Source organism: Oncorhynchus kisutch, linkage group LG7 (genome assembly GCF_002021735.2).
Source record: "Oncorhynchus kisutch isolate 150728-3 linkage group LG7, Okis_V2, whole genome shotgun sequence".
Classification (NCBI taxonomy): domain Eukaryota; kingdom Metazoa; phylum Chordata; class Actinopteri; order Salmoniformes; family Salmonidae; genus Oncorhynchus; species Oncorhynchus kisutch.
In genome coordinates this window covers 54992005-55017004 of record NC_034180.2, presented here as the reverse complement: position 1 = coordinate 55017004, position 25000 = coordinate 54992005, and the positions used below count along the sequence as shown (strand labels likewise).

Here is a 25000-nt window from a genome sequence, read left to right as displayed (position 1 = left end):
GCTGCCACAGGACCCGAATAACCCATAAGAGGCTTTCCGTAAGACTCTGAAGGATGAGGGAGCAAACCGAGCTAGCCCTGAGAGCCGAGCCGTCCGCGGGTAGCCACCGTCTGGAGCGTAGATATGCAACTGTTATGAATGTGTTGCAGAATCTAGAGCATAGTCTCTGCGATATAAACCGAGACCCATTGAACATTTAGATACAAATATGGCATATGGGGTGGAGGACAAAATGTAGGTCTGTAGCCTTTACAGAGACGGTTCAGGGATGGATGAGCTTTCTCTTCTTTCGCCGTTTCACGCGTTTATTTCTTTTGGCGTCTATTTCCTTTGTTTAGATGTGATAGAGCTCTTTCCCGGGTCTTATCGCTCCGTGTGTCTAGGGGTGCATGGAAAATCACTGCTCTACGGGCTCGTGGACATGCCATTGGGAATTCTTGACATATTTTATAGGCCCACCTGCAGGGTTGGGGAGGAACGGATTACCTTTAGAAAGGAACCTACCCAAACCTGTCCACCTGAAAAACCTATTTTAGGATTTCACTGTCAGTTTTCATGTCATCTACTCAGGTTAATGCCTATTAGGCCTCTGACCTATAGGAAAAGAATGACATGTTCTCTTCAGGACCAATCATCTATTCTCAAGAAGCTTCACGTGTTCTTCACTTTGTTTCTCATGACCCAATCAGAGTGTTTATTTTTTGCGGCCTGTAATTCCTGACAGTTTTTTTTTATCATAACTATGAATGGAACATTTATAACAGGTTCTTGATGGAGCTGTAAAACGAGTAAAGTTCGGGACGAGTGCTCCAAGAAACGGAACACTTACCTTGGGATAGTTTTTACTAGATCAATGAAATCCAGTCAGCTGTGCTTAGTGGCTCACGCATTGGAAGAAAGACCCACGTGCTGATGAAAGACCCACAGTCTGCATATATGGAGAAAGGGAGCAGGCTTTATAATATGCATCAGTCTGCATATATGGAGAAAGGGAGCAGGCTATATAATATGCATCAGTCTGCATACATGGAGAATGGGAGCAGGCTATATAATATGCATCAGTCTGCATATATGGAGAAAGGGAGAAGGCTATATAATATGCATCAGTCTGCATATATGGAGAAAGGGAGCAGGCTATATAATATGCATCAGTCTGCATACATGGAGAAAGGGAGCAGGCTATATAATATGCATCAGTCTGCATACATGGAGAAAGGGAGCAGGCTATATAATATGCATCAGTCTGCATACATGGAGAAAGGGAGCAGGCTATATAATATGCATCAGTCTGCATACATGGAGAAAGGGAGCAGGCTATATAATATGCATCAGTCTGCATACATGGAGAAAGGGAGCAGGTTGAGAGGTACGAGTTTCCCACATTTTTTAAATTTGATTTATTTAACTAGGCAAGTCAGTTAAGAACAAATTCTTATTTTCAATGACGGCCTAGGGTTAACTGCCTTGTTCAGGGACAGAACAGCAGATTTGTCAGCTCGGGGGCTTGAACTTGCAACCTTCCTGTTACTAGTCCAACACTCTAACCACTAGGCTACCCTGCCGCCCCCAGATGAGGTAAACCATGAAGCAAACATATGGTACTATGTTCTATGATCTCAGTGTTTTGTAGACCTAACTGTAGTAAAAAAACAATAGCACAATCACATCTGAGTTTTCGTTTACAATGACTTGTGTGGAAAACATCTGCTGTTAATTGCACATGCAGAGCACCATCAAAGAGTGGCTGGGCCCACCAATAAAAACAATTGTAGGGGTGAACAGTAATATTCCAAGGTGCATTAAGGTTATGTGCTTTCCAAGGTGCATTATTAAGGTTAGGTGCTTTCCAAGGTGCATTAAGGATTTCCAAGGTGCATTAACCCCAAACCGTAACAATAACACTTAACCTTAACCCCAAACTGTAACCGTAACCCCAAACCGTAACCCTAACACCTAACCTTAACCCCAAACTGTAACCCTAACACCTAACCTTAACCCCAAACTGTAACCCTAACATCGAACCTTAACCCCAAACTGTAACCCTAACACCTAACCTTAACCCCAAACTGTAACCCTAACACCTAACCTTAACCCCAAACTGTAACCCTAACACCTAACCTTAACCCCAACTGTAACCCTAACACCTAACCTTAACCCCAAACTGTAACCCTAACACCTAACCTTAACCCCAAACTGTAACCCTAACACCTAACCATAACCCTAACACCTAACCTTAACCCCAAACCGTAACCCTAACACCTAACCTTAACCCCAAACTGTAACCCTAACACCTAACCTTAACCCCAAACTGTAACCCTAACACCTAACCGTAACCCTAACACCTAACCTTAACCCCAAACCGTAACCCTAACACCTAACCTTAACCCCAAACCTTAACCCTAACACCTAACCTTAACCCCAAACTGTAACCCTAACACCTAACCTTAACCCCAAACTGTAACCCTAACACCTAACCGTAACCCTAACACCTAACCTTAACCCCAAACCGTAACCCTAACACCTAACCTTAACCCCAAACCGTAACCCTAACACCTAACCTTAACCCCAAACCGTAACCCTAACACCTAACCTTAACCCCAAACCGTAACCCTAACACCTAACCTTAACCCCAAACCGTAACCCTAATACCTAACCTTAACCCCAAACTGTAACCCTAACACCTAACCGTAACCCTAACACCTAACCTTAACCCCAAACCGTAACCCTAACACCTAACCTTAACCTTAACCCCAAACCGTAACCCTAACACATAACCTTAACCCCAAACTGTAACCCTAACACCTAACCTTAACCCCAAACCGTAACCCTAACACCTAACCTTAACCTTAACCCCAAACCGTAACCCTAACACCTAACCTTAACCCCAACCCGTAACCCTAACACCTAACCTTAACCTTAACCCCAAACCGTAACCCTAACACCTAACCTTAACCTTAACCCCAACCCGTAACCCTAACACCTAACCCACCCAATCCTAATCCTGAACATTCCATTAGTGTGTCTACAACATAGAATGGGAACACCACCTTGTGCTCTCTGTGATGTTCCATGACAACAGGGTGCCCTCGACAACCAGGGGTTCCTGACATCATTCAGGATGACTTTATGCCCCATCATGAGTCCCTAGGATACAGTTATGGCAAGGAATTAGACCAAATATCTCTGGTTAGTGTGTAACCTCACCTTTATTCCTGTCTTCATCATCATTAAAACATTTTAAGAAGACGTTATAGTTGGGGTCCCCAATTCCATTTCCCGCCGTCAGCGGATGACAACTATCCCAAACAGACGACGGGCTCTATTTTAACAAACCTAACGCAATGGTACATCTGTGCCAAGGCGATAGCGCTATAGGTTTAGGAGTGTTTCAGAAATATTTGAACTATTCACTATGAAAATGATCCGTGCATTTGCTGGCGTTGGCGCAAAAAGGGGCAGTGTTCTGATGAATAAACAAGTTGTGGCTGTGTTGAGGCTTAGTCCTTTCAATGGCCAATCAGAACGTGCTCCGTAGCGAAATACGTGGTTGCTTCAAGGCGTGCATTTGCGGTGTTTTATGTATTGCGGTGGAATCAACTCCAATTCCAATGTTAGTCCATTTATAGTTTGTTAAATGGCTTACAGAAACGAAATAACAAAATGTAGACCTTTATTTGCTAAATACGTTAACTTGAACCCATTTTACAGTCCACATTGTTGTCAGTATGTCTTCAATAGCGTTCACACTGATATAGGGACTAGGCCTACTGTAAATGACATTATGGCTTAGCGTGGACATGCCAAAAATGGTCAATAAGCAAGATTCAATGAATTATTGATCAGGCCTAAAAAGAGAATTAATAATTATAATCAAATTCTAAACAAAATAAAAACGTGTTGTAGATAGGCTATGTCACATTTACAGGCCCCATAATTTCTCTCCGTGGGCATAACATATTAAAACAATGCAGACTATGGAGGGTTTTACGCACATCCAAACTTTCCACCGTAGCTGGACAAAAATCCTATATGAATAGAGATAATGTCCGCTCACCGTTCCAATGCTCCCCAATAGACCTGTGTTTTTTTTTAACATAATCGGAACCATTTTACAGATCAGATCTCATTCACACATCTCCAGAAGTTTAATTGCAAGCGCGCCGCGGACGTTGTCCCCATAAAACCAGGATGGGGAATCATTCTAATACGTTTGGTTGCAATAAAACCGAATGAAAAACAATAATAAAATCGACAGAATAAAGACACGCGTTGCTGTTAGTGTTATTTATAGTAGGCCTAAAGGAGGGCTTGGGTTTTGAGCGGATACAACGGAAAACAAGCCGTTTGTACAGGCTACAGATAACTTCTAAATATCAGGTTATAATCTCATCCCTCGTTTCACGATGGACACGTGGCCTAACATCTTGGAGGGGGTTTTACAGCACGTCCAAAACCCGATCTGCATGGCTAAAATAATGTGGGCCAGCCTACCAAGATAAAAAGGGAATGTCAGCTCACTGTTTTACTCCTCTCAAACTTTATATTTTAATAAAGCTCTGGTGATTTACTATTTATTTCCTAGTGGTCTCAGGAGCCAGTCTTGACTACTTTGCGATTGCATTGGGCAACTTTAATTTAGAGGAGGGGGGCTATGCTTAGTTTTTATAAAAAAATATTTAAAAAAATAGGAAATGCCATATGTTTCTAACTAGGAAGTATACAGGCACATTAGGCTACTCTTGTTCCATGTTCATATGGGCAGTGTGCGTCATGGCTGGATAGGCTGAGTTTCCGCTGTCGAAATTCATAACATAACTAACTGCAAAGACTTGGGAGACTTTTATTTCCCTCACCAACTTCAAACATCTGCTATCTGAGCAGCTAACCGATCGCTGCAGCTGTACATAGTCTATTGGTAAATAGCCCACCCATTATTACCTAACTCATCCCCATACTGTTTTTAGTTATTTACTTTTCTGCTCTTTTGCACACCAATATCTCTACCTGTACATGACCATCTGATCATTTATCACTCCAGTGTTAATCTGCAAAATTTTAATTATTCGCCTACCTCCTCATGCATTTTGCACACATTGTATATAGACTCTCTTTTAAAAATAAAAAAATTCTACTGTGTTATAGACTTGTTAATTGTTTACTCCATGTGTAACTCTGTTGTTGTCTGTCCACACTGCTATGCTTTATCTTGGCCAGGTCGCAGTTGCAAATGAGAACTTGTTCTCAACTAGCCTACCTGGTTAAATAAAGGTGTTCTCAACTAGCCTACCTGGTTAAATAAAGGTGTTCTCAACTAGCCTACCTGGTTAAATAAAGGTGTTCTCAACTAGCCTACCTGGTTAAATAAAGGTATTAAAATATAAAAAAATTACCCCTAAACCCAGTTTTTGGTTGGTTTCAAATATGCCTATCAGTTCTGCCTGAAATTCTGAAAATTCAGTTCTGCCTGAAAGCACTTTGGATAATTTTTTTAAGGACACACCTCAAATATTTCCACACCTCCCATCTGAGCGCAAGCGAGCTGATATAAGACAGGTGAATTCCCGAAACATGGCGTTAGGGCTGGAAAATGCCAGTGAGACAGTGCCAGTTTCTACTTTTCTCTCTCTTTCTTTCTTTCTTTCTTTCTTTCTTTCTTTCTTTCTTTCTTTCTTTCTTTCTTTCTTTCTTTCTTTCTCTCTTTCTTTAGGAACCATGGTATTAAATTAGATTCAGTGATGTTATCGTAACAGTGCTGTAATGTAATTTGAGTTTAGTTTGTTATGGGTGCATCATTACATTATATTTATTTTTCCATGAGCGCACCTCCCCCCTGCTGTGTTGAACTCAACCCCCCCTCCTCCATGCTGTGTTGAACTCAACCCCCCCCCCCTCCATGCTGTGTTGAACTCAACCCCCCCCCCCTCCTCCTCCATGTTGTGTTGAACTCAACCACCCCCTCCCCCTCCATGCTGTGTTGAACTCAACCCCCCCCCCTCCTCCTCCATGCTGTGTTGAACTCAACCCCCCCCCCTCCTCCTCCATGTTGTGTTGAACTCAACCCCCCCCCCCTCCATGCTGTGTTGAACTCAACCCCCCCCCCTCCTCCTCCATGCTGTGTTGAACTCAACCCCCCTCCCCCCCTCCATGCTGTGTTGAACTCAACCCCCCTCCTCCTCCTCCATGCTGTGTTGAACTCAACCCCCCCCCTCCTCCATGCTGTGTTGAACTCAACCCCCCCCCTCCATGCTGTGTTGAACTCAACCCCCCCTCCCCAACGCTGTGTTGAACTCAACCCCCCCCCCCCCTCCTCCTCCATGCTGTGTTGAACTCAACCCCCCTCCTCCTCCTCCATGCTGTGTTGAACTCAACCCCCCCCCCTCCTCCATGCTGTGTTGAACTCAACCCCCCCCCCCCCCCCCCCCTCCATGCTGTGTTGAACTCAACCCCCCCCCCCCTCCTCCATGCTGTGTTGAACTCAACCCCCCCCCCCCTCCTCCATGCTGTGTTGAACTCAACCCCCCCCCCCTCCTCCTCCATGCTGTGTTGAACTCAACCCCCCCCCCTCCTCCTCCATGCTGTGTTGAACTCAACCCCCCCCCCCCCTCCTCCTCCATGCTGTGTTGAACTCAACCCTCCTCCTCCTCCATGTTGTGTTGAACTCAACCCCCCCCTCCTCCATGCTGTGTTTAACTCAACCCCCCCTCCTCCTCCATGCTGTGTTGAACTCAACCCCCCCCCTCCTCCTCCATGCTGTGTTGAACTCAACCCCCCCCACCTCCTCCTCCATGTTGTGTTGAACTCAACCCCCCCCCCCCCCACTCCTCCATGCTGTGTTGAACTCAACCCCCCCCCCCCCCCCCCATGCTGTGTTGAACTCAACCCCCCCCTCCTCCATGCTGTGTTGAACTCAACCCCCCCCTTCTCTTCATTGCGCGTGTGTGTGTGTGTGTGTAGGTTGAGTTCTGCGTGCGTGTGTGTGTGTGTGTGTGTAGGTTGAGTTCTGCGTGCGTGTGTGTGTGTGTGTGTGTAGGTTGAGTTCTGCGTGCGTGTGTGTGTGTGTGTGTGTGTAGGTTGAGTTCTGCGTGCGTGTGTGTGTGCCATTTGTGCATATCCGGTTGGTAAATGTTGCAGTGTCACTTCAAGTCTCTGACAACGCAGTGAGTCTCAGGCCATTGAAATGAGGTCATAAGAGCCCTCCTTGTAATTGGGTTTGATGGCTCCAGATCCCCCAGGGGAGTCACAAACCATGAGACCATGAGACCAAGCTTAATATAGATCAGTGTAATAATAGCAGGCCTATTAAACATCTTAATGAAACAGGCCTATTTACTGCATGCAAATGTCAATTAACATAAGTCCTTACCAACTACAAGTCACAAAGGGAAACAGATAAATGACTGCTTGGCCTGACTATTAGGGGCCTAAATCCCACACAAACACAACAGAGGTGAGGACCAACCTGCCCGTTTAAATACCTGACCATAGACTTAGACAGACGGCACTCATACCACGAGGGCCATCTGTAATCACGTGACCATAGAGGTGGGTAGAGAGCGATCACCAATCGGGGAATAATGTTCATTTAGGGTTCTTAGTAATAGCTGTCTATCTGTCTGTCTGTCTGTGTGTGTGTGTGTGTGTGCGTGTGTCTGGAAACAGTAAGGAAATCCATTCTTCCCATTCTGTGTATCTAGGAGACCCTGTAGACATCCCATCATCTGTGTATCTAGGAGACCCTGTAGACATCCCATCATCTGTGTATCTAGGAGACCCTGTAGACATCCCATCATCTGTGTATCTAGGAGACCCTGTAGACATCCCATCATCTGTGTATCTAGGAGACCCTGTAGACATCCCATCATCTGTGTATCTAGGAGACCCTGTAGACATCCCATCATCTGTGTATCTAGGAGACCCTGTAGACATCCCATCATCTGTGTATCTAGGAGACCCTGTAGACATCCCATCATCTGTGTATCTAGGAGACCCTGTAGACATCCCATCATCTGTGTATCTAGGAGACCCTGTAGACATCCCATCATCTGTGTATCTAGGAGACCCTGTAGACATCCCATCATCTGTGTATCTAGGAGACCCTGTAGACATCCCATCATCTGTGTATCTAGGAGACCCTGTAGACATCCCATCATCTGTGTATCTAGGAGACCCTGTAGACATCCCATCATCTGTGTATCTAGGAGACCCTGTAGACATCCCATCATCTGTGTATCTAGGAGACCCTGTAGACATCCCATCATCTGTGTATCTAGGAGACCCTGTAGACATCACATATATTGAAATATCTGGATTTAAAGATTCCAGTCAGTGTGCAGTTCATATGGATAAATGGCCCCCTATTCCCTACATAGTGCACTACTTTTGACCAGAGCCCTTTGGCCCCTGGTGCACTATGTAGGGAATAGGGGCCATTTGGGACACATTTTCTCAGTTTGTTCTCGTCTCCTGAGAAATGGAAAGTGAGGTCATGAAGGTCCCTGGATGGGAGTTAATCTGAGAGAGTTCTGTTCTCTAGGTGTGTGTGAGCGCGTGTGTGAGTGCGTGTGTGAGCGTGTGTGTGAGCGTGTGTGTGAGCGTGTGTGTGAGCGCGTGTGTGAGCGTGTGTGTGAGCGCGTGTGTGAGTGTGTGTGTGAGCGTGTGTGTGAGCGCGTGTGTGAGCGTATGTGTGAGCGTGTGTGTGAGCGTGTGTGTGTGAGCGTGTGTGTGTGTGGGTGTGTGAGCGTGTGTGTGAGCGTGTGTGTGAGCGCGTGTGTGAGCGCGTGTGTGAGCGTGTGTGTGAGCGTGTGTGTGAGCGTGTGTGTGTGTGTGTGAGCGTGTGTGTGAGCGTGTGTCTGAGCGTGTGTGTGAGCATGTGTGTGTGTGGGTGGGTGTGTGTGTGAGCGTGTGTGTGAGCGTGTGTGTGTGTGGGGTGAGCGTGTGTGTGAGCGTGTGTGTGTGGGTGGGTGTGTGAGCGTGTGTGTGAGCGCGTGTGTGAGCACGTGTGTGAGCGCGTGTGTGAGCGTGTGTGTGAGCGTGTGTGTGTGTGGGTGAGCGTGTGTGTGAGCGTGTGTGGGTGAGCGTGTGTGTGTGTGTGTGTGTGTGAGCGTGTGTGTGTGTGGGTGAGCGTGTGTGTGTGTGTGTGGGTGAGCGTGTGTGTGAGCGTGTGGGTGAGCGTGTGTGTGAGCGTGTGTGTGTGTGTGAGCGTGTGTGTGAGCGTGTGTGTGTGTGTGTGAGTGTGTGTGTGTGTGTGTGTGAGCGTGTGTGTGAGCGTGTGGGTGAGCGTGTGTGTGTGTGTGTGTGTGAGCGTGTGTGTGTGTCGGTGAGCGTGTGTGTGTGTGTGTGGGTGAGCGTGTGTGTGAGCGTGTGGGTGAGCGTGTGTGTGAGCGTGTGTGTGTGTGTGAGCGTGTGTGTGAGCGTGTGTGTGTGTGTGTGAGTGTGTGTGTGTGTGTGTGTGAGCGTGTGTGTGTGTGGGTGAGCTCTAAGCTTAAGCTTCTCCCCTGACAGACCATTAATAACCTAGAACTGCAGTTCTCTCTCAGTTCTCTTTCCATTCCTCTTCAATTCTATCCTCTCTTTCCCTCAGACAACGTCTCCCCCTTTTCTTCAAATATTCATCACCTGTGTCATCATCGTTCCTCTCTTCCACTTTATTTTCCTCTCAGCCTCACTCCTACACCAACTCTGTGTCCTCTGTCTCTCTCTCTGTCATCCCCTGTGTCCTCTGTCTCTCTGTCATCCTCTGTGTCCTCTGTCTCTCTGTCATCCTCTGTTTCTCTGTCATCCCCTGTGTCCTCTGTCTCTCTCTCTGTCATCCTCTGTGTCCTCTGTCTCTCTGTCATCCCCTGTGATCTCTGTCTCTCTCTCTGTCATCCTCTGTGTCCTCTGTCTCTCTCTCTGTCATCCTCTGTGTCCTCTGTCTCTCTGTCATCCTCTGTGTCCTCTGTCTCTCTCTCTCTGTCATCCTCTGTGTCCTCTGTCTCTCTCTCTGTCATCCTCTGTGTCCTCTGTCTCTCTGTCATGCTCTGTGTCCTCTGTTTCTCTGTCGTGCTCTGTGTCCTCTGTTTCTCTGTCATCCCCTGTGTCCTCTGTCTCTCTCTCTGTCATCCTCTGTGTCCTCTGTCTCTCTCTCTCTGTCATCCTCTGTGTCCTCTGTCTCTCTCTCTGTCATCCTCTGTGTCCTCTGTCTCTCTGTCATGCTCTGTGTCCTCTGTTTCTCTGTCGTGCTCTGTGTCCTCTGTTTCTCCGTCATCCCCTGTGTCCTCTGTCTCTCTCTCTGTCATCCCCTGTGTCCTCTGTTTCTCTATCATCCCCTGTGTCCTCTGTCTCTCTCTCTGTCATCCCCTGTGTCCTCTGTCTCTCTCTCTGTCATCCCCTGTGTCCTCTGTTTCTCTGTCATCCTCTGTGTCCTCTGTTTCTCTCTCTGTCATCCCCTGTGTCCTCTGTCTCTCTGTCATCCTCTGTGTCCTCTGTCTCTCTCTCTGTCATCCGCTGTGTCTTCTGTCTCTCTGTCATCCTCTGTGTCCTCTCTCTCTCTCTCTGTCATCCTCTGTGTCCTCTGTTTCTCTGTCATCCTCTGTGTCCTCTGTCTCTCTATTAAAGTTGAATGGAAACACTCATTATGATGAAATCTCTGGGTTGAAAGATTACAGTTAAGAGTTAGAGATATCATTAGAGTCAGATTCTAGTTCATATAGATATCATTAGAGTCAGATTCTAGTTCAGATATCATTAGAGTCAGATTCTAGTTCAGATACCATTAGAGTCAGATTCTAGTTCATATAGATATCATTAGAGTCAGATTCTAGTTCATATAGATATCATTAGAGTCAGATTCTAGTTCAGATAACATTAGAGTCAGATTCTAGTTCAGATAACATTAGAGTCAGATTCTAGTTCAGATAACATTAGAGTCAGATTCTACTTAATATAGATATCATTAGAGTCAGATTCTAGTTCAGATAACATTAGAGTCAGATTCTAGTTCAGATAACATTAGAGTCAGATTCTAGTTCAGATAACATTAGAGTCAGATTCTAGTTCAGATAACATTCGAGTCAGATTCTAGTTCAGATAACATTAGAGTCAGATTCTAGTTCAGATAACATTAGAGTCAGATTCTAGTTCAGATAACATTAGAGTCAGATTCTAGTTAATATAGATATCATTAGAGTCAGATTCTAGTTCAGATAACATTAGAGTCAGATTCTTGTTCAGATACCATTCGAGTCAGATTCTAGTTCAGATAACATTTTTGTCAGATTCTAGTTCAGATATCATTAGAGTCAGATTCTAGTTCAGATATCATTAGAGTCAGATTCTAGTTCAGATATCATTAGAGTCAGATTCTAGTTCAGATAACATTAGAGTCAGATTCTAGTTCATAGAGATACCATTAGAGTCAGATTCTAGTTCAGATAACATTATAGTCAGATTCTAGTTCATATAGATACCATTAGAGTCAGATTCTAGTTCAGATATCATTAGAGTCAAATTCTAGTTCAGATAACATTAGAGTCAGATTCTAGTTCATATAGATACCATTAGAGTCAGATTCTAGTTCAGATAACATTAGAGTCAGATTCTAGTTCATATCGATATCATTAGAGTCAGATTCTAGTTCATATAGATATCATTAGAGTCAGATTCTAGTTCATATAGATATCATTAGAGTCAGATTCTATTCAGATATCATTAGAGTCAGATTCTAGTTCATATAGATAACATTAGAGTCAGATTCTAGTTCAGATAACATTAGAGTCAGATTCTAGTTCAGATACCATTAGAGTCAGATTCTAGTTCAGATACCATTAGAGTCAGATTCTAGTTCAGATACCATTAGAGTCAGATTCTAGTTCAGATAACATTAGAGTCAGATTCTAGTTCAGATAACATTAGAGTCAGATTCTAGTTCAGATATCATTAGAGTCAGATTCTAGTTCAGATAACATTAGAGTCAGATTCTAGTTCAGATAACATTAGAGTCAGATTCTAGTTCATAGAGATACCATTAGAGCCAGATTCTTGTTCAGATAACATTAGAGTCAGATTCTAGGTAATATAGATATCATTAGAGTCAGATTCTAGTTCATAGAGATACCATTAGAGTCAGATTCTAGTTCAGATAACATTAGAGTCAGATTCTAGTTAATATAGATATCATTAGAGTCAGATTCTAGTTCAGATAACATTAGAGTCAGATTCTTGTTCAGATACCATTCGAGTCAGATTCTAGTTCAGATAAGATTAGAGTCAGATTCTAGTTCAGATAACATTAGAGTCAGATTCTAGTTCATAGAGATACCATTAGAGCCAGATTCTTGTTCAGATAACATTAGAGTCAGATTCTAGGTAATATAGATATCATTAGAGTCAGATTCTAGTTCATAGAGATACCATTAGAGTCAGATTCTAGTTCAGATAACATTAGAGTCAGATTCTAGTTAATATAGATATCATTAGAGTCAGATTCTAGTTCATAGAGATACCATTAGAGTCAGATTCTAGTTCAGATAACATTATAGTCAGATTCTAGTTCATATAGATACCATTAGAGTCAGATTCTAGTTCAGATATCATTAGAGTCAAATTCTAGTTCAGATAACATTAGAGTCAGATTCTAGTTCATATAGATACCATTAGAGTCAGATTCTAGTTCAGATAACATTAGAGTCAGATTCTAGTTCATATCGATATCATTAGAGTCAGATTCTAGTTCATATAGATATCATTAGAGTCAGATTCTAGTTCATATAGATATCATTAGAGTCAGATTCTATTCAGATATCATTAGAGTCAGATTCTAGTTCATATAGATAACATTAGAGTCAGATTCTAGTTCAGATAACATTAGAGTCAGATTCTAGTTCAGATACCATTAGAGTCAGATTCTAGTTCAGATACCATTAGAGTCAGATTCTAGTTCAGATACCATTAGAGTCAGATTCTAGTTCAGATAACATTAGAGTCAGATTCTAGTTCAGATAACATTAGAGTCAGATTCTAGTTCAGATATCATTAGAGTCAGATTCTAGTTCAGATAACATTAGAGTCAGATTCTAGTTCAGATAACATTAGAGTCAGATTCTAGTTCATAGAGATACCATTAGAGCCAGATTCTTGTTCAGATAACATTAGAGTCAGATTCTAGGTAATATAGATATCATTAGAGTCAGATTCTAGTTCATAGAGATACCATTAGAGTCAGATTCTAGTTCAGATAACATTAGAGTCAGATTCTAGTTAATATAGATATCATTAGAGTCAGATTCTAGTTCAGATAACATTAGAGTCAGATTCTTGTTCAGATACCATTCGAGTCAGATTCTAGTTCAGATAAGATTTTTGTCAGATTCTAGTTCAGATATCATTAGAGTCAGATTCTAGTTCAGATATCATTAGAGTCAGATTCTAGTTCAGATATCATTAGAGTCAGATTCTAGTTCAGATAACATTAGAGTCAGATTCTAGTTCATAGAGATACCATTAGAGTCAGATTCTAGTTCAGATAACATTATAGTCAGATTCTAGTTCATATAGATACCATTAGAGTCAGATTCTAGTTCAGATATCATTAGAGTCAAATTCTAGTTCAGATAACATTAGAGTCAGATTCTAGTTCATATAGATAACATTAGAGTCAGATTCTAGTTCAGATAACATTAGAGTCAGATTCTAGTTCATATCGATATCATTAGAGTCAGATTCTAGTTCATATAGATATCATTAGAGTCAGATTCTAGTTCATATAGATATCATTAGAGTCAGATTCTAGTTCAGATATCATTAGAGTCAGATTCTAGTTCATATAGATAACATTAGAGTCAGATTCTAGTTCAGATAACATTAGAGTCAGATTCTAGTTCAGATACCATTAGAGTCAGATTCTAGTTCAGATACCATTAGAGTCAGATTCTAGTTCAGATACCATTAGAGTCAGATTCTAGTTCAGATAACATTAGAGTCAGATTCTAGTTCAGATAACATTAGAGTCAGATTCTAGTTCAGATATCATTAGAGTCAGATTCTAGTTCAGATAACATTAGAGTCAGATTCTAGTTCAGATAACATTAGAGTCAGATTCTAGTTCATAGAGATACCATTAGAGCCAGATTCTTGTTCAGATAACATTAGAGTCAGATTCTAGGTAATATAGATATCATTAGAGTCAGATTCTAGTTCATAGAGATACCATTAGAGTCAGATTCTAGTTCAGATAACATTAGAGTCAGATTCTAGTTAATATAGATATCATTAGAGTCAGATTCTAGTTCAGATAACATTAGAGTCAGATTCTTGTTCAGATACCATTCGAGTCAGATTCTAGTTCAGATAAGATTTTTGTCAGATTCTAGTTCAGATATCATTAGAGTCAGATTCTAGTTCAGATATCATTAGAGTCAGATTCTAGTTCAGATAACATTAGAGTCAGATTCTAGTTCATAGAGATACCATTAGAGTCAGATTCTAGTTCATATAGATACCATTAGAGTCAGATTCTAGTTCAGATATCATTAGAGTCAGATTCTAGTTCAGATATCATTAGAGTCAGATTCTAGTTCATATAGATAACATTAGAGTCAGATTCTAGTTCAGATAACATTAGAGTCAGATTCTAGTTCAGATACCATTAGAGTCAGATTCTAGTTCAGATACCATTAGAGTCAGATTCTAGTTCAGATAACATTAGAGTCAGATTCTAGTTCAGATAACATTAGAGTCAGATTCTAGTTCAGATATCATTAGAGTCAGATTCTAGTTCAGATAACATTAGAGTCAGATTCTAGTTCAGATAACATTAGAGTCAGATTCTAGTTCATAGAGATACCATTAGAGCCAGATTCTTGTTCAGATAACATTAGAGTCAGATTCTAGTTAATATAGATATCATTAGAGTCAGATTCTAGTTCATTGAGATACCATTAGAGTCAGCTTCTAGTTCAGATATCATTAGAGTCAGATTCTAGTTCATAGAGATACCATTAGAGTCAGATTCTAGTTCAGATAACATTAGAGTCAGATTCTAGTTCAGAAACATTAGAGTCAGATTCTAGTTCAGATAACATTAGAGTCAGATTCTAGTTCAGATAACATTAGAGTCAGATTCTAGTTCAGATAACATTAGAGTCAGATTCTTGTTCAGATAACATTAGAGTCAGATTCTAGTTCAGATAACATTAGAGTCAGATTCTAGTTAATATAGATATCATTAGAGTTAGATTCTAGTTGAGATATCATTAGAGTCAGATTCTAGTTCATAGAGATACCATTAGAGTCAGATTCTAGTTCAGATAACATTAGAGTCAGATTCTAGTTCAGATAACATTAGAGTCAGATTCTAGTTCAGATAACATTAGAGTCAGATTCTAGTTCAGATAACATTCGAGTCAGATTCTAGTTCAGATAACATTAGAGTCAGATTCTAGTTCAGATAACATTAGAGTCAGATTCTAGTTCAGATAACATTAGAGTCAGATTCTAGTTAATATAGATATCATTAGAGTCAGATTCTAGTTCAGATAACATTAGAGTCAGATTCTAGTTCAGATAACATTAGAGTCAGATTCTTGTTCAGATAACATTAGAGCCAGATTCTAGTTCAGATAACATTCGAGTCAGATTCTAGTTCAGATAACATTAGAGTCAGATTCTTGTTCAGATAACATTAGAGTCAGATTCTAGTTCAGATAACATTAGAGTCAGATTCTAGTTCAGATAACATTAGAGTCAGATTCTAGTTCATAGAGATACCATTAGAGTCAGATTCTAGTTCAGATAACATTTTTGTCAGATTCTAGTTCAGATATCATTAGAGTCAGATTCTAGTTCAGATATCATTAGAGTCAGATTCTAGTTCATATAGATACCATTAGAGTCAGATTCTAGTTCATATAGATACCATTAGAGTCAGATTCTAGTTCAGATATCATTAGAGTCAGATTCTAGTTCAGATACCATTAGAGTCAGATTCTAGTTCATAGAGATACCATTAGAGTCAGATTCTAGTTCAGATAACATTATAGTCAGATTCTAGTTCATATAGATACCATTAGAGTCAGATTCTAGTTCATATAGATACCATTAGAGTCAGATTCTAGTTCAGATATCATTAGAGTCAGATTCTAGTTCAGATACCATTAGAGTCAGATTCTAGTTCATATAGATACCATTAGAGTCAGATTCTAGTTAATATAGACATCATTAGAGTCAGATTCTAGTTCATATAGATACCATTAGAGTCAGATTCTAGTTCATATAGATACCATTAGAGTCAGATTCTAGTTCAGATATCATTAGAGTCAGACTCTAGTTCATATGACATTAGAGTCAGATTCTAGTTCATATAGATACCATTAGAGTCAGATTCTAGTTCAGATATCATTAGAGTCAGACTCTAGTTCAGATAACATTAGAGTGAGATTCTAGTTCAGATAACATTCGAGTCAGATTCTAGTTCAGATAACATTAGAGTCAGATTCTAGTTCAGATACCATTAGAGTCAGATTCTAGTTCAGATAACATTAGAGTCAGATTCTAGTTCAGATAACATTAGAGTCAGATTCTAGTTCATGCAGATAACATTAGAGTCATGCTAGAGACTGGGTGTCTCAGACCTTTGAGGATGATGGAGAATGTGATGTTTTCAAACAGGGTTGATAGCGTTACCAAATATCTACAGTGTTGAGAGATGAGAGTTGACAATCAATTAGACTGAAACATCTTCTAACTGGTGACCCATCTTTCCTTCTGACCTCAGCTTCCTGTGTTTTGACCCCTGACCTCTGTGTGCTGCCACATCTAAACTCTAACTTCCCCCTGCAGATGACCCAGTCCCCACGGGCGGAGCCGCAGCAGGGTCAGCTCATAGGGAGTTTCGATGAGAAGGCGTACCTGTTGGGGAAACAGCTGAAGGCGGGAGACGACCCCTACAGAGACCACGCCTTCAACCTGGCTGAGAGCGACCGACTCGGCTCCGAGCGGGCCATCAGAGACACACGACACTACAGGTGACTTACACACAGACCGACTGGGCTCTTAGCGGGTCATCAGAGACACTACAGGTGACTTACACACAGACCGACTCGGCTCAGAGCGGGTCATCAGAGACACACGACACTACAGGTGACTACACACAGACCGACTCGGCTCCTAGCGGGTCATCAGAGACACACGACACTACAGGTGACTACACACAGACCGACTGGGCTCTTAGCGGGCCATCAGAGACACACGACACTACAGGTGACTTACACACAGACCGACTGGGCTCTTAGCGGGTCATCAGAGACACTACAGGTGACTTACACACAGACCGACTCGGCTCAGAGCGGGTCATCAGAGACACACGACACTACAGGTGACTACACACAGACCGACTCGGCTCCTAGCGGGTCATCAGAGACACACGACACTACAGGTGACTACACACAGACCGACTCGGCTCCGAGCGGGCCATCAGAGACACACGACACTACAGGTGACTACACACAGACCGACTGGGCTCTTAGCGGGTCATCAGAGACACTACAGGTGACTTACACACAGACCGACTCGGCTCAGAGCGGGTCATCAGAGACACACGACACTACAGGTGACTTACACACAGACCGACTCGGCTCCTAGCGGGTCATCAGAGACACACGACACTACAGGTGTCTTAAAAAGTTATAAAAGCAACCATATGTTAGGATTTATGGTGGTATTGCCTTCATGTGCAGGGTGAACGGGACAATAGGCACAGTAGGTGTGAATACTTTACTAAAACAATGTTTCTTCTTAAATGTTTGTAGATGTGCCTCCGTGAATTACGACGCTAACCTTCCTCCTACGAGCATCATCATCACCTTCCACAATGAAGCTCGCTCCACCCTGCTCCGCACCATCAAAAGGTAAGGAACCATTTTGTGCCTTTCACAATGAAGAATCGACCCTCTGATTTAGTGTTTAATGCTGCCTTTTCTCTCCCTCTCTCAGTGTCCTGATGAGGAGCCCTCCCTCTCTGATCCAGGAGATCATCCTGATAGACGACTTCAGTACCGACCGTGAGGCCTCTCTTCTTGTTCTCAGTCCCTCCTCTTTAAATAGTCTCTAGTCTTTACACGGCTCACACCGTGAGGCCTCTCTTCTTGTTCTCAGTTCTCCTCTTTAAATAGTCTCTAGTCTTTACACGGCTCACACCGTGAGGCTCTGACAATAAACCTGCTCTCTCTGTGAGATCCCTGTTCGTTCTCTTTCCGTCTCTACTCTTTACGAGTCTCTTTACAAGATGTTCAGAGCTGATTCTCTCTATTTCTGTCTGTGCTGTTTTGACCTTGAAAAAACACATGGAGAAACACATGAAGAGACAGACGGGGAGACCATGAGAGGTGGAATAAAGAGGACATGTTCAGAGATTTAGACTGGAGCTTGGTCAAGGGATGTATCCAGGATCTGTTGTCGCAAGAGATTGGGTCATTTAATTAAAGTCAGCCAGGAGAATGATATGACCTCACTCGGAACACCCTATCAGTCACACGCACGCACGCACGCACGCACGCACGCACGCACGCACGCACGCACGCACGCACGCACACACACACACACACACACACACACACACACACACACACACACACACACACACACACACACACACACACACACACAGATGTCGATGCTGGCACAGTTTCCTAACAGGAGGTTTGAGCAGCAGTAGGTCCTTTCTAGTAAAAAAATACATTTTCAAACATGAGTTTAGGAGTCGGGGTTTGGGACAGACACACCTCAGTAGATATAACATGTAGTTTAGGAGTCAGAGTTTGGGACAGACACACCTCAGTAGATATAACATGTAGTTTAGGAGTCGGGGTTTGGGACAGACACCTCTCAGTAGATATAACATGTAGTTTAGGAGTCGGGGTTTGGGACAGACACACCTCAGTAGATATAACATGTAGTTTAGGAGTCGGGGTTTGGGACAGACACACCTCAGTAGATATAACATGTAGTTTAGGAGTCAGGGTTTGGGACAGACATCTCTCAGTAATAACATGAAGTTTAGGAGTCAGGGTTTGGGACAGACACCTCTCAATAATAACATGAAGTTTAGGAGTCAGGGTTTGGGACAGATACCTCTCAATAATAACATGAAGTTTAGGAGTCAGGGTTTGGGACAGACACCTCTCAATAATAACATGAAGTTTAGGAGTCAGGGTTTGGGACAGACACCTCTCAATAATAACATGAAGTTTAGGAGTCAGGGTTTGGGACAGACACCTCTCAATAATAACATGAAGTTTAGGAGTCAGGGTTTGGGACAGACACCTCTCAATAATAACATGAAGTTTAGGAGTCAGGGTTTGGGACAGACACCTCTCAATAATAACATGAAGTTTAGGAGTCAGGGTTTGGGACAGACACCTCTCAATAATAACATGTAGTTTAGGAGTCAGGGTTTGGGACAGACACCTCTCAATAATAACATGTAGTTTAGGAGTCAGGGTTTGGGACAGACACCTCTCAATAATAACATGAAGTTTAGGAGTCAGGGTTTGGGACAGACACCTCTCAATAATAACATGAAGTTTAGGAGTCAGGGTTTGGGACAGACACCTCTCAGTAGATATAACATGTAGTTTAGGAGTCAGGGTTTGGGACAGACACACCTCAGTAGATATAACATGTAGTTTAGGAGTCGGGTTTGGGACAGACACCTCTCAGTAGATATAACATGTAGTTTAGGAGTCAGGGTTTGGGACAGACACCTCTCAATAATAACATGAAGTTTAGGAGTCAGGGTTTGGGACAGACACCTCTCAATAATAACATGAAGTTTAGGAGTCAGGGTTTGGGACAGACACCTCTCAATAATAACATGAAGTTTAGGAGTCAGGGTTTGGGACAGACACCTCTCAATAATAACATGTAGTTTAGGAGTCAGGGTTTGGGACAGACACCTCTCAATAATAACATGTAGTTTAGGAGTCAGGGTTTGGGACAGACACCTCTCAATAATAACATGAAGTTTAGGAGTCAGGGTTTGGGACAGACACCTCTCAATAATAACATGAAGTTTAGGAGTCAGGGTTTGGGACAGACACCTCTCAGTAGATATAACATGTAGTTTAGGAGTCAGGGTTTGGGACAGACACACCTCAGTAGATATAACATGTAGTTTAGGAGTCGGGTTTGGGACAGACACCTCTCAGTAGATATAACATGTAGTTTAGGAGTCAGGGTTTGGGACAGACACCTCTCAATAATAACATGAAGTTTAGGAGTCAGGGTTTGGGACAGACACCTCTCAATAATAATATGAAGTTTAGGAGTCAGGGTTTGGGACAGACACCTCTCAATAATAACATGTAGTTTAGGAGTCAGGGTTTGGGACAGACACCTCTCAATAATAACATGTAGTTTAGGAGTCAGGGTTTGGGACAGACACCTCTCAATAATAACATGAAGTTTAGGAGTCAGGGTTTGGGACAGACACCTCTCAATAATAACATGAAGTTTAGGAGTCAGGGTTTGGGACAGACACCTCTCAGTAGATATAACATGTAGTTTAGGAGTCAGGGTTTGGGACAGACACCTCTCAATAATAACATGTAGTTTAGGAGTCGGGGTTTGGGACAGACACCTCTCAGTAGATATAACATGTAGTTTAGGAGTCAGGGTTTGGGACAGACACACCTCAGTAGATATAACATGTAGTTTAGGAGTCGGGGTTTGGGACAGACACCTCTCAGTAGATATAACATGTAGTTTAGGAGTCAGGGTTTGGGACAGACACACCTCAGTAGATATAACATGTAGTTTAGGAGTCGGGGTTTGGGACAGACACCTCTCAGTAGATATAACATGTAGTTTAGGAGTCAGGGTTTGGGACAGACACACCTCAGTAGATATAACATGTAGTTTAGGAGTCGGGGTTTGGGACAGACACCTCTCAGTAGATATAACATGTAGTTTAGGAGTCGGGGTTTGGGACAGACACCTCTCAGTAGATATAACATGAAGTTTAGGAGTCAGGGTTTGGGACAGACACCTCTCAGTAGATATAACATGAATTTTAGGAGTCAGGGTTTGGGACAGACATCTCTCAGTAATAACATGTAGTTTAGGAGTCAGGGTTTGGGACAGACACCTCTCAGTAGATATAACATGAAGTTTAGGAGTCAGGGTTTGGGACAGACATCTCTCAGTAATAACATGAAGTTTAGGAGTCAGGGTTTGGGACAGACATCTCTCAGTAATAACATGAAGTTTAGGAGTCAGGGTTTGGGACAGACATCTCTCAGTAATAACATGAAGTTTAGGAGTCAGGGTTTGGGACAGACACCTCTCAGTAGATATAACATGTAGTTTAGGAGTCAGGGTTTGGGACAGACATCTCTCAGTAATAACATGTAGTTTAGGAGTCGGGGTTTGGGACAGACACCTCTCAGTAATAACATGAAGTTTAGGAGTCAGGGTTTGGGACAGACATCTTTCAGTAATAACATGAAGTTTAGGAGTCGGGGTTTGGGACAGACACCTCTCAGTAGATATAACATGAAGTTTAGGAGTCAGGGTTTGGGACAGACATCTCTCAATAATAACATGAAGTTTAGGAGTCAGGGTTTGGGACAGACATCTCTCAATAATAACATGAAGTTTAGGAGTCAGGGTTTGGGACAGACACCTCTCATATTAATTTAACAATATGTTTGTTATTGCCTTGGATTGAATTAGAACATACTTTATCATGAAGTAATTGAATGTCCTACATTATTAACAGTAAATTAACAGTTTTAAAAAACAAACATTTTTGGGTGGTTGGACAGCAAATGACACTACTTCAGTAGAAAAGCCATGAAGGGCCCTTCTTTTGAGCTGAACCCTATGGGCCCTAGTGCACTATGAAGGGCATAGGGGGCCATGTGGGTTTAGCAACATTCTGCAGGCCAGGAAGCTCAGGGGAGGATAATCCTTTTAATGCTAGCCTTAATCACTAGAGGACTGTTGCCTTAATCAAGGACACTGTTACTGATCGAGATGGAAGGACCATGTGACTCCACCAGACAGACGGACAGATGAACAGACGGACGAGCGGTTAGGCAGACAGACAGACAGACAGACAGACAGACAGACAGACAGACAGACAGTCAGACAGACAGGCAGACAGACAGGCAGGCAGGCAGGCAGGCAGGCAGACAGACAGACAGACAGACAGACAGACAGACAGACAGACAGACAGACAGACAGACAGACAGACAGACAGACAGACAGACAGACAGGCAGGCAGGCAGTCAGACAGACAGTCAGACAGAGGGCAGGCAGTCAGACAGACAGACAGGCACATAATACACAACACACACACACACAAAACATACAACATACACAACACACACACACACAACAAACACACACAACAAACACACACAACACACACAACACAACAGACACATAACACACAACATACACAACACACACACAACACATAACACAAAACACACACACAACACAGAACACAACACACACACATACACAACACACAAAACACACACACATACTCTGTCAATCATACAACAGCTGACAAAGCCTAAAAGTTATCGACCAATGGTTGTCCTCGATCCCCCATCAAGGAACTCATAAGCAGCAGAAAATTATTCTCAACAGGACTCTAGCCGGGCTGTTAGGTTAGTGGTTCTGATACAGGACTCTAGCCGGGCTGTTAGGTTAGTGGTTCTGATACAGGACTCTAGCCGGGCTGTTAGGTTAGTGGTTCTGATACAGGACTCTAGCCGGGCTGTTAGGTTAGTGGTTCTGATGCCTGTTCTTCTCTACAGGACTCTAGCAGGGCTGTTAGGTTAGTGGTTCTGATACAGGACTCTAGCAGGGCTGTTAGGTTAGTGGTTCTGATACAGGACTCTAGCCGGGCTGTTAGATTAGTGGTTCTGATACAGGACTCTAGCCGGGCTGTTAGGTTAGTGGTTCTGATACAGGACTCTAGCCGGGCTGTTAGGTTAGTGGTTCTGATACAGGACTCTAGCCGGGCTGTTAGGTTAGTGGTTCTGATACAGGACTCTAGCCGGGCTGTTGGGTTAGTGGTTCTGATACAGGACTCTAGCCGGGCTGTTAGGTTAGTGGTTCTGATACAGGACTCTAGCCGGGCTGTTAGGTTAGTGGTTCTGATACAGGACTCTAGCCGGGCTGTTAGGTTAGTGGTTCTGATACAGGACTCTAGCCGGGCTGTTAGGTTAGTGGTTCTGATACAGGACTCTAGCCGGGCTGTTAGGTTAGTGGTTCTGATACAGGACTCTAGCCGGGCTGTTAGGTTAGTGGTTCTGATACAGGACTCTAGCCGGGCTGTTAGGTTAGTGGTTCTGATACAGGACTCTAGCCGGGCTGTTAGGTTAGTGGTTCTGATACAGGACTCTAGCAGGGCTGTTAGGTTAGTGGTTCTGATACAGGACTCTAGCCGGGCTGTTAGGTTAGTGGTTCTGATACAGGACTCTAGCCGGGCTGTTAGGTTAGTGGTTCTGATACAGGACTCTAGCCGGGCTGTTAGGTTAGTGGTTCTGATACAGGACTCTAGCCGGGCTGTTAGGTTAGTGGTTCTGATACAGGACTCTAGCCGGGCTGTTAGATTAGTGGTTCTGATACAGGACTCTAGCCGGGCTGTTAGATTAGTGGTTCTGATACAGGACTCTAGCCGGGCTGTTAGGTTAGTGGTTCTGATACAGGACTCTAGCAGGGCTGTTAGGTTAGTGGTTCTGATACAGGACTCTAGCCGGGCTGTTAGGTTAGTGGTTCTGATATAGGACTCTAGCAGGGCTGTTAGGTTAGTGGTTCTGATGCCGGTTCTTCTCTACAGGACTCTAGCCGGGCTGTTAGGTTAGTGGTTCTGATACAGGACTCTAGCAGGGCTGTTAGGTTAGTGGTTCTGATACAGGACTCTAGCCGGGCTGTTAGGTTAGTGGTTCTGATACAGGACTCTAGCCGGGCTGTTGGGTTAGTGGTTCTGATACAGGACTCTAGCCGGGCTGTTAGGTTAGTGGTTCTGATACAGGACTCTAGCCGGGCTGTTAGGTTAGTGGTTCTGATACAGGACTCTAGCCGGGCTGTTAGGTTAGTGGTTCTGATACAGGACTCTAGCCGGGCTGTTAGGTTAGTGGTTCTGATACAGGACTCTAGCCGGGCTGTTAGGTTAGTGGTTCTGATACAGGACTCTAGCCGGGCTGTTAGGTTAGTGGTTCTGATACAGGACTCTAGCAGGGCTGTTAGATCAGTGAAGTGTGTGTGTGTGTGTGTGTGTGTGTGTGTGTGTGTGTGTGTGTGTGTGTGTGTGTGTGTGTGTGTGTGTGTGTGTGTGTGTGTGTGTGTTTCTAACGAGACATCCTCTCTGGTTCCAGCTGAGGACTGCCAGCTGCTCTCCCAGATCCCCAAAGTACGCTGCCTGAGGAACGGCCGCCGAGAGGGTGAGTGTCAAATTAAATCAATTTACATTTGTGAAGAAAGTATGTGTGTGTTTGTTAATTAATTAATTAATTTTGAATGACACAAATAAGTGTAAATAAATAAAAAATCTATATAAAAATGTGTGTTAAATGACTCACTGGATCAGAGAGTCTGTTAAATGACTCACTACTGTAGTGGCTCTGGATCAGAGAGTCTGCTAAATGACTCACTACTGTAGTGGCTCTGGATCAGAGAGTCTGTTAAATGACTCACTACTGTAGTGGCTCTGGATCAGAGAGTCTGCTAAATGACTCACTACTGTATTGGCTCTCGATCAGAGAGTCTGTTAAATGACTCACTACTGTAGTGGCTCTGGATCAGAGAGTCTGTTAAATGACTCACTACTGTAGTGGCTCTGGATCAGAGAGTCTGTTAAATGACTCACTACTGTAGTGGTTCTGGATCAGAGAGTCTGTTAAATGACTCACTACTGTAGTGGCTCTGGATCAGAGAGTCTGTTAAATGACTCACTACTGTAGTGGCTCTGGATCAGAGAGTCTGTTAAATGACTCACTACTGTAGTGGC

The 25000-nt window shown here is 43.1% G+C and overlaps 1 protein-coding gene across 1 annotated transcript in view; it reads left to right on the top strand.

Moving 5' to 3' along the window:
- The window catches only part of LOC109886108 (polypeptide N-acetylgalactosaminyltransferase 16), a 51489-nt gene that overhangs the window by 818 nt on the left and 25671 nt on the right, over window positions 1-25000 (top strand). Inside the window, exons 2-5 of the mRNA XM_031829375.1 lie at window positions 16816-17000; window positions 17784-17882; window positions 17968-18035; window positions 24369-24434. Of these exons, the coding sequence (XP_031685235.1) occupies window positions 16816-17000; window positions 17784-17882; window positions 17968-18035; window positions 24369-24434 (418 nt within the window). The remainder of the gene's footprint in view (window positions 1-16815; window positions 17001-17783; window positions 17883-17967; window positions 18036-24368; window positions 24435-25000) is intronic.